At 37.6% G+C, this 10900-nt stretch overlaps 1 protein-coding gene across 1 annotated transcript in view; it reads left to right on the forward strand.

Annotated features, from left to right (window-relative positions):
* The window catches only part of LOC106878735 (protein zyg-11 homolog B), a 97137-nt gene that overhangs the window by 22368 nt on the left and 63869 nt on the right, over positions 1–10900 (forward strand). The window contains exons 3-4 of the mRNA XM_052969554.1: positions 2831–2942; positions 7108–7248. Of these exons, the coding sequence (XP_052825514.1) occupies positions 2831–2942; positions 7108–7248 (253 nt within the window). The remainder of the gene's footprint in view (positions 1–2830; positions 2943–7107; positions 7249–10900) is intronic.

Below are 10900 nucleotides of genomic sequence, written 5' to 3' on the forward strand. Positions count from 1 at the left end.
GTGTGTGTGTGTGTGTGTGTGTGTGTGTGTGTGTGTGTGTGTTGCAGCAACAGCAGTACCATCTCATGTATGTGGGTAGAGGGTTTGATCAGGATTGAAGAGTTTCTGTTCTCTAAAAAGGAATCATAGTCTTTTGGTCTATATTATTTATGCAAGTTTATCTTAAGGTATCATCAGAGATTGTGATATCTAGTACTTGTAGGAGATTATCATGGTTTGTTGTTCATGACAAAAGTGAGATACAAAACGGTTTCCTTGAAGCTTGTCTTACATATGTGTTTGGTGAATGATATCTTAGAATAAATGTATTTTCCAGTGTAAGGATTTTGTTTCCTTGTTGAAAACCTTTCATTTGAATTACATTGATAATGTTCTGAAACAAAAATAAAAGCTATGGATATAGGCCATGGCTACATCCACCCATAGTATTTATGTTTTTCTTTGAGGAAGCCCATAGTGTAACTGTAGGTCATCATCCTCATTTTTACGTCTTTTTTTCTTTGCTGTCATGGTTGGACAAGACTTAGTTGCAGCTATGTAAGGCCAGATACTCTTCCTGTCTTCAACCCTTACTTGTTTCTAAGTAAGATATTTATTCCCTTGATCTTTCACATTGACACTACCCAAATGGTGAAATTGTTTTAATGCTTTAAGCAGTTAAACATTACTCTACTTTATAACACACACACACACACACACACACTCACATATATGACTCCCTTTCCATTGGATTTCATATTTTACTAGAACGATGGAATAAGTTGGGTGGTATCTCAGCATGGGTGCAGTCTAAAGGTTGAGAGCAGTAAAAGAATTTAAAAAGCTTCCATTTACCTCTGCAGTTTTGTGCTTATGTGATCTTCTCATTAAAAAAGATGATGCTTTAAGATTTGTTTTAAGTATCTATCCAAATGTGAAAATTTGAAGATTCATTCAACCTGCAAAAATATGGAACATTATATTTTGAATGGGTAGTGGGAGAAAACAAAGAATTCTTTCTTTCTTAAATGGTTTGTTTTGGAAAAAATTTACTTTTCCTTCATATATTATGTGTGACTTACATACATTCATACATACATGCATGCATAAGTATGTACATATGTACCATCATAGAGGTCAACTGTCCTGCTGACGTGAATATCTCTTTGAAAATCAAAGAGAAAGAAGATAACTATGGACAACTGCTTTTGAAACCTCCAGCTTCTATCAGGTTGAGTAAAAAGTAAGCAACGTTTTGAACCATGAAGAATTTGTACCAGATTTTTGCAGAGTTTTGAATATTTTTTAAACATTTTTTTACAATTGCCTGATAATACAGACTTTCCCAAACACATCAATAAATTAACATTGATATTCTCTTCACTGTTGTTACAATCATCTGAAATGGAACTGTCAAAATGCAATATTTGAGCAATTTTGCTATTCAACTTCAAAAGAGGATGTAAAGCAGCTGAAACTGTTTGTGATATGAACAAAACATTTGGTGAGGAAATGGCCAGTGAGTGATCAGCTTGAAAATGGTTTAAACAATTTCACAGTGCAGATTGTGATTTTTGTGGACGCCCTAATGATGGTCAATTAAAGACCATCATTGAAAAAGATCCACGTAAAACCACTTGATAACTGGCAAAAGAACTTCAAGTTAGCCAGAAAACTGCCTGTAACTATTTGCATGTGATGAGAAAATTAAAAAAGCTCGACAAATTGGTACCACATGATTTGAATGAAAATCAGAAAATGTGCAGATATAAAATTTACTTGTCGCTTCTTCTCCATAACCAGACGGATCCATTTCTCGACTGTATTGTAACTTGCAATGAAAAGTGGATTCTGTACAATAATAAAAAATGTTCTTTGCAGTGGTTGGACCAAAATGAAGCACTGAAAACCTTCCCTATAACCCAGCTCTTCAAAAAGAAGGTTATGGTGACTGTTTGGAGGTGTACTATAACATCTTGAAACTTGGAAAAACCATTACTGCAGAAACATATTGCCATGAAATTGCCAAAATGGACAAAAAGCTGCCACTCCTCTGTCCCAGATTGGTCAACAGAAGGACCAATCATACTTCAGGACAATGCTCAAACACATGTTTACTAAGATGCTTCAGAAGTTGAGGGAACTTGGCTATGAAGTTCTTCCCTACCCAGCTTATTCTCCAGACCTTTCTCCCACTGACGGCCACTTTTTCAAGCACCTTGATGGTTTCCTGTGAGAGATGCTGAAATTGCATTTAAAGAGTTCATCAGCTCCAGAACTTCAGACTTTTATGTTACCAGAATAAACAAACTTGTAACTCGTTGGCAAAAATGTGTTGATTGTAATGGTACTTACTTTGATGAATAAAATTTCCGCATTGTTGAAATATATTGTGATGAATTTCATGTTTCAAAACGTTGCTTACTTTTTACTCAGCCTGATATATCCAAATTACAAATTTGCATTTATACCAATAATAATTGGATCACTTAGTTTTGTAAGTAAATGCATAATTGTCAGTCTGGATAAGCTTAGATTTTCAGAAAAAGATATCAACCAGCTGACTCACACATTACAAATACAATCTGTAAGTGGAACAGTAAAACTATGCAAGACTTTTCTCAGGCTTAAAATGTAACATTGTTTTCATTATCTACATTCCAAAGATGGAGCTTTGTAACTTTGTTAGAAATCAGCACCTTCAGAGAAATAATTTAAATGATTAAATACAGAAGTGACATAAACAGAGAGAGAGAGAGAGAGAGAGAGAGAGAGAGAGAGAGAGAGAGAGAGACATGCATGCATGCATTCATTCATTCATTCATTCATTCATTCATTTTTTTCTTTGCAGAGAGTTCCTTCAACATCATCCGAAACTGAAATTCCTTGGCCTTTCTCTTACAGTAGCATGCCAATTTAGTGTGATAGCCTCATCAAAATGTTTACATGGGACTCCTATTGTGGTAAGAATTTATGAATTGCCATCTCTTTTTATTTAAGCAAGGTCAGTGAGTGGCAGAATCTACAGAGTGATAGACAAAATGCTTTGTACTATTTAGTTACATTTGTTTTCCATTCTGTGTTTAAATTCCAACTTTTATCCTTTTAAAGCCATTATAATAAGTAACTCCATCACTTAAATTTATAGCCTTCTACCTATTAGTTTTATGATATTTGAACAGTGTTGTGACAGATATGGTAGAATGCTAAATGTCTTGATATTTTTTGTCCCATTATACTCTGAATTTAAATTTTAGCAGAACTGATTTCACCTTTCATCATACTCTTATTTCTACTTAGGGTCTTCATGATACTCATATTTCCACCTACTTCCTGTAGAACAGAGATTCTCAAACTTTTTGCCCCCCCTCCTCCTCATGGCCACATAATGCCTTCAACGCCCCCACCCCTATTTTTATGTATTAATAAATATTTCATATTTTACTAATTTATATATACTATGAATCATTTGATATTTAATATAATATATAATTTGTATACAATACTATAATAATAAATTCATAGCATCCCCCAATCCTCTGCCTTCCTCCCAATGCCTCCTTCTTCTCTACTGCTCCACCACCACTACCCTCCCCCCTGGACCCTCTCAGCACTCACTGGAGGGTGGGGGGAAAATCATGAGTTGGGGAAGATAGAGGAATGCAGAAGAGTGTAGGGAGGATAGTGACTAGATAGTAATGACAATACAGTTGATAAGAGGGAGGGAGAGAGAGAGAGAGAGCGATGACATGGTTGGGTAGGCTGCAGGAGCAGAGAGGTAAGCATAGGGTATGGTGAGAGATAATTTACTTCAGTGGGAGGGGAGATGAATCCCTGAAATCAGTACCTTCACCATTTCATTCTGTGTCTTCCTGAGTCTCCCTCTTCCATAGGTTCCACCACAGTAACCAATTGGCACTTCTTTATACAGCTATCCTCATCTGTATGCATCACATGTCCATATCAGCACTGTCTTCTTTCTTGCGCACCACATTTGATTTCTATTATGTCCAGTTTCTCTCTTAGCACATATTATGCCATTTATCCAGTGGAATGTGCTTACTTCATTTCTTTGAAGTCTTCTCAAGTTCTCTGCATTTATGGCCCATGTCTCTGCCATACAGCATCACAGTTCAAACACAAACATCATATGCAATCTGCTCTTCACTTTGTGGAAAAGGCCTTCGGCTGCCAATGGTGAAGGCTTACTAAACTTTTTCCAACCCATTCTTTCCTGTAATATCTCCTTGATAACAAAAGCTATCAACTATCTATCTGGGCAAGCAAGAGAGTCTGTTTCCAGTGTGTTCATTTTAAGTACTGCTCCAGCATATCTATTACATATGAAGCTTATGTTCTCTGCTTGTCTGTCTGTGATTCCACCATATCTCTTGTGTGTCCAGAGCTTACATCGAGTATAATGTATGGAGTTTATATTTACTCCTTTTCTGCATATTGAGCAAGGCTATGTCCCTATAGGTACCAGGGTCCTGTCTTGTTTCCTATTTATTAAAACCTTCATCTTTGCTAAGTTTACCTTAAGACCTCTCAATTCTAGGCTTAGCTTGAATGCTTACAATTACCACTTCAGTCCCACCAGCCATGAGAACTAGATCATCAGCTTACAAGAATTCTTATGGATAGCCAGTCTATCTGTGATGACTTGTAGGAATTTGATGAATAGGCAGGGACTGAAGCTTGATGGACTCCAACTCTCATACTAAATTCATCATTGATGTCGTTCTTGACTCTCACTTTACTTATTGCATCTTTGTACAGGGTGACCCAAAATTTACTTGACCATTTTAAAAGCTAACTTTTTAACAATTATTGTTTTCAATTTTTTTAATTTCAGATTATTGACTTGTAATTCTTAGAAAATAATCATGGAGAAATTCACAGTGTAGCAATGAGTAAAAGTAATCAAATTTTATCTAAACATCAACGATCAATTGTGCTAATTCAAAGAGCTTACATTTATCATTTTGTGGTCAGACACCCACTATTTAAACAAGTGATACTCAACTTATTCCAGCAGGGGCTGTGATTGATTTACCACTTGTTAGCAGGCCATTTTCAGAGAGGTCTCACTACAACATTCAGCATATACAGTAGAGTATTGATGAAGAGCCTTCAACATCAACCTAAAGGTAGTCCCAGCAGCTTGGCATATCTCAGAGCTCACTACAGAGGATTCAAAGGATGCTGGATTTATTTCTGCACTAGCAGAGATACCCGGCCTTGCTCGGGATGAAAATGGCATAGATTTTATTGCTTTTCTTGTTTCTGTCATGTGACTGCGGCCATGGTGGAGCACCATCGTTCGTCGAAGAAATCAACCACAGGATTTATTCTTTGTAAGCCTAGTACTCATTGTGTCAGTGTCTTTTACCAACCGCTAAGTTACGGGAATGTAAACACAGCAACATCAGTTGTCAAGCAATGGTGGGAGTAGAAACCCAAGATACAGGCACACACATATACAAATATACACATATATACGACAGTCTTCTTTCAGTTCCGAGTAAGAAATCCACTCAAGATTTTGTTCAGCCTGAAGCTATAGTAAGCATATATATATATATATATATATATATATATATGCTTTCGGTGCGAATAGCTTTATTATAGGGTGGCGTATGTTACAATCCTGTAAATAATAATAATGGTTTGCACCGTCGCTAGAAGAGGACTGAACTCATGTTTGCAAATAATAGTAACTTGAAACTTGTTAGAATTTATGGTTTAAAATTATTTTTAATGCAAAAATTCACGTGTTAGGAAGCAACGAAAAAAAAAAACAAATAGCCAATTCCGGGCATTTTTCACCATGAGGAATCCATTGGTGCGACTCCCAGATTGCTATCTTGTAAGGTGTGGATTTCTATAGATGCAACACACACACACACTCACAAACTGAGCTGTATAGATATAGATAAAGTGCCACTAGTGCAGGAACTAAAGCCAGCAGATTATCAGGTATGAGTAGTTATGCTGCCCAGATCCAAGAATTGGCAATACAAAAAAATGATTTCTTTCACAACCGTTTTATCGGTGACGAGGCCCCTTTAATCTGAACAGCTTTATCAATAAACAAAATATCCAATTTGCAGTGACAGAAACCCAAGAATAATCAACCAAATTGAGCTGCACTTTGTAACAATAATGGTTTGGTGTGGGGTAAATGCAGAAAGAGTTCATGGTCTTTACTTCTTTGAAGATGAAGCAGAAAACACACTAACCATCACAGGAAAAAGGTATCAGGACATGCTAGCACATTTTGTGTGTCCTGCAGTTGAGAACACCAGAAGTATGATGGGAGCAAGACTCCTGATGATGGAGTTCTTGAGGTAAATTTTTGGAAGGAGGATATTTTCGAGAATCTCTAAATTCAATTGGCCTTGGTGTAATAGCTCCAGGCATTTTCTTGAGGGGATATCTGAAAGACAGTGCTTACCATGACCAACCTTGAACCACCCAGCAGTTTAAGGCTAACATCTATGATGAAATGAAAGGAATAAACCAAGAAATGTTAGGAATGGTAATGGAATGCTCTTCAGAAAGAACCTGCCCTTGTCAAGGACAAAATGGTTGCCATTTGAAGGATGTAATTTTCAAATCAAATTAAAAATGTTTTCCAAGAAGTGTATTTTATTGTTTATAAAATGATATATGTGAATATTTAATAACAGGGTTGTTATATTTTGAAATGGTCAAGTGTCTTTTGGGCCACCCTGTACAAGCCATTTGTCGATATCTAGTCTTCTTAGTGACCACCAGATTACTGTGTGTGTTGTTCCTTATCAAATACCTTCTCCAATTCAATGAAAGCTGAGAATAATGGTTTACTCTTAGCCAGATATTTCTGCTGCAGTTGCCTCGTTAGAAAGACTATTTGTTATACTTCTTCTAGGCATGAAACTAAACTACATCTTAACTAAGTCTACCCTGTCATGAATCAACTATGTTATGACTGTCTCTATGACCTTCACAAACTTTTATACTCTTGGAGGAATCTTTGTTAGTAGACATGTATTTGATGAAAAATGAAATTATACCACATCACACATTGACATCTCCTCCTTTAATTCTTAAAGTTTATTATGATGATGTTGATTTCATTTCAAGATAACAGGTGAAGCCAATGAAATGCAGATATTGGAATCACTTCGAAGGTATATATTGCGAGAGAAATACATCCAGAAATCACTTTACACATTGTTTAGCTTAACACAGAACTTAGAGAAGCCTCGCCAAGACATCATTAAGGTAAGTTGGTTTTCTGCTATGTTTTCTTTTATGGATACTCTTTTTCTTTCTTTCTTTCTTTCTTTCTTTCTTTCATTCTTTCATTCTTTCTTTCTTTCTTTCTTTCTTGTATAAATGCTTTTCTTAATAGTCTCTGAAGTCCAAGAAAGACAATTTTGTAATTTCTTGTTGAACAGATGATTTATTTATAGTAATTAAATGTTTGTGCTGTACAGGTTCATGGTGTGCGACATATTGGATGTTGCTGTAATGTATGGATGAACATACTGATATTTATCATCAACCACACCCCATCCCTTGTTCATCATTCACTACATTTATCTCTGTTCCCATTTCTAATCATTTGTCACCCTCCTCTCACACCCTAATTAACTTCTTCTCCTTCCCGCTGATCCTCTGTCCATATTCCCTTTTGTACTCACCTCTTTTGAGAATTACTCTGGCACCTTGCCATCACCATCTTTATATCCTCTATAGCAAGAAGCCTGTATTTGTCCCCCTATCACATCTTTCAATACACAAAATAAAGTAATCTCCCCATTTGTCATATGCATTCGTACTCAGGTGAGGGACTTTTACTTTTCTTTTCCTGGTACATTCTGTAAAGTGGCTGGCATTAGGAAAGACACTCAACCATAGAAACCATACCAAAGCTGACAATGTAGCTTGATGCAGGTTTTTGGCTTATCAGATCCTCTCAAAATGTCTAACCATTGCCAGCATAGAAAATGGATGTTAAATGATGATCATGTTGATGATGATGATGACAATGAAGACAATGACAAGGAGGATGAGAACAACAACAACGATGACGACAGCAGTAAACAATACGTAATATTTCCCCATGACCAAGTATATTTTTGCAGAATATTGGAAATGAACAATACAGTGTGTGTGTATATTTGTGTCCCCTTGTCATGATACTGTGTGACAACTGTAAATGAATCACACAGTGTCATGACAAGAGACTACAAACATACATACATTTACATATGTACATATATAAATGCATACATACTCACTCACTCACTCCCTCCTTTCTATTTGCTAAATCCACTCACAAGGCTATGGTTGGCCTGGCAATAAAGTAGAAAACACTTGCCCAAGGTGCCACACAGTGGGACTGAACCATGTGGTTGAGAAGTAAACTCTTTAACCAAAGAACTATGCCTGCACCTATTCACAAGGTCAGTGATTTAAAACATTGCTGTAGTTCTGCTACATTCATTTCATTCCTTGTTTTACACAGTATTTTGTTGGCTGTAGATGTTTAGCACAAATCAAAACATGTTTGTATTGTTAGGTTTATTAACTTGCATCATTAAAATCTTACAAAAATCAATTTGATTATGAAGTTCAAAGTTAACTGAACCTTCCAACTAGTTATTGGCAAAGATCTCTCTAAACAAACATATCTTAACCATTCTTTACCATTACATGTAGAACAGTTTTTATTCAATGAAGTACAATGTCTTACTCAGTCTGGACAGGTTATGCAATCTATGGAGGACATTCAATTATAAAAATCTAGTTTCAACACCTTGTAAATCTCCCAACTTACATCTGTTCTCTTTCTTCATTCGTTTCTGTAGAAGGATGTAGGCTCAAAAGGTGAAAGACTTCTTCCATTTTTCCTTAGCACATTGGTTGTTGTTCCCTCACTTGTCTCTGTCTTTTGTTTTTTGAACCATATATATCATCATCTTTTAATGTCCCTTTTCCATGCTGGCATGGGTTGCACAGTTGGAAAGATTCTGATGAAAGATTGTGTCTTCTAACAAGACTCTGCACTGTCTCATAAGGCTAGGACAACCCAAGCATGGTTGTGTACCAATCTCCATACTCTTGTTCTCCCAGACACATGGTCTCCTAGCTCACGAGATCTCAATCCACTAGACAATTATGTATGGCATATAGTTGAAGGAGAGGTCAATCAACTTCTCCATAATACCATATAATTTCTCAAATTCACCATAACCAACACTATGTCCAAAACTGATAGGAATCATTGAATAGACATGATAAAAGTATTCTCAAGCTTATTTGCACTAGTTCTTGCTCCAATACAGCTTTTATTTGCTGAGCTATGCTTTTTTTCTAAATTCATATAAATGACCTAAAAAAGATGACACAACCTCTGTGTGTGTGTGTGTGTATAACAATCAATAATATGTACAAAGAAAATCATACATTTATTTTAGACCACAGCTTAAAAATCCAACAATTGTTTCAATAGCATTAACGTATACATACATCATCATCATCATCATCGTTTAACGTCCGCTTTCCATGCTAGCATGGGTTGCACAATTTGACTGAGGACTGGCAAGCCAGAAGGCTGCACCAGGCTCCAATCTGATCTGGCAGAGTTTCTACAGCTAGATGCCCTTCCTAACGCCAACCACTCCGAGAGTGTAGTGGGTGCTTTTACGTGCCACTGGCACAAGGGCCAGTCACACGGTACTGGCAACGGCCACGCTCAAAAAGGTGTTTTTTACGTGCCACCTGCACGGGAGCCAGTCCAGCGGCACTGGCAACGGCCTCGCTCGAATGATTTTCTAACGCGCCACCAGCAAAAGTACTTGAAAGCAACGCAGGTAACGATTACGCTCAAATGGTGCTATTTACGGGCCACTAGCACGGAAGCCAGACAGCTGCTCTGGCAATGAACGTGCTCAACAGTGCTGTTAGTGCTCCACTGGCGCGGTGACCAGTCATCAAATATGGTTCAATTACAATTTCGATTTCACTTACCACAACAGGTCTTCGCAAGCAAAGTTTAGTGTCCAATGAAGGAGAGGTTGGCATGGGTACCAGTCGTCGGATTCGATTCGATTTCAATTTCAGATTTCAAATTCCAAATTCACTTGCCTCAACAGGTCTTCACAAGCAGAGTTTTTTAGTGTCCACTGAAGTAAAGATACAGATTAGTGAGCTGGCTACACTTCTGGCAGAGATCACAGATTATGCTCTCACTTGCCTTGCTGGGTCTTCTCACGTACTGCATATTGCCAAAGGTCCCGATCACTGGTCATTGCCTCGGTGAGGCCTAAAGTTCGAAGGTCATGCTTCACCACCTCATCCCAGATCTTCCTGGGTCTATCTCTTCCACAGGTTCCCTTAACTGCTAGGGTGTGGCACTTTTTCACACAGCTATCCTCATCCATTCGCACCACATGTCCATACCAGCGCAATCGTCTCTCTTGCACACCACAACTGATGCTTCTTAGGTCTAACTTTTCTCTCAAGGTACTTACACTCTGTCGAGTATGCACACTTACATTACACATCCATCGGAGCATACTGGCTTCGTTTCTTGCAAGCTTACACATGTCCTCAGCAGTCACTGACCATGTTTCATTGCCATGTAGCATGGCTGTTCGTACACATGTGTCATACAGACTGCCTTTTACTCTGAGTGACAGGCCCTTTGTCACCAGCAGAGGTAAGAGCTCTCTAAACTTTGCCCAGGCTATTCTTATTCTAGCAGCTACACTTTCAATGCCACCCCCTGTTACAAACATGGTCACCTAGGTAGTGGAAGCTATCAACTACTTCTAGTTTTTCACCCTGGAGTGTGGTAAAGGTTGTTTTCTTCACATTCTCAGTGTTTATTGCTCCTGAGCATCTGCCACATACAAAAACTATCTTG

This window comes from Octopus bimaculoides, chromosome 7 (genome assembly GCF_001194135.2).
Source record: "Octopus bimaculoides isolate UCB-OBI-ISO-001 chromosome 7, ASM119413v2, whole genome shotgun sequence".
Taxonomy (NCBI): domain Eukaryota; kingdom Metazoa; phylum Mollusca; class Cephalopoda; order Octopoda; family Octopodidae; genus Octopus; species Octopus bimaculoides.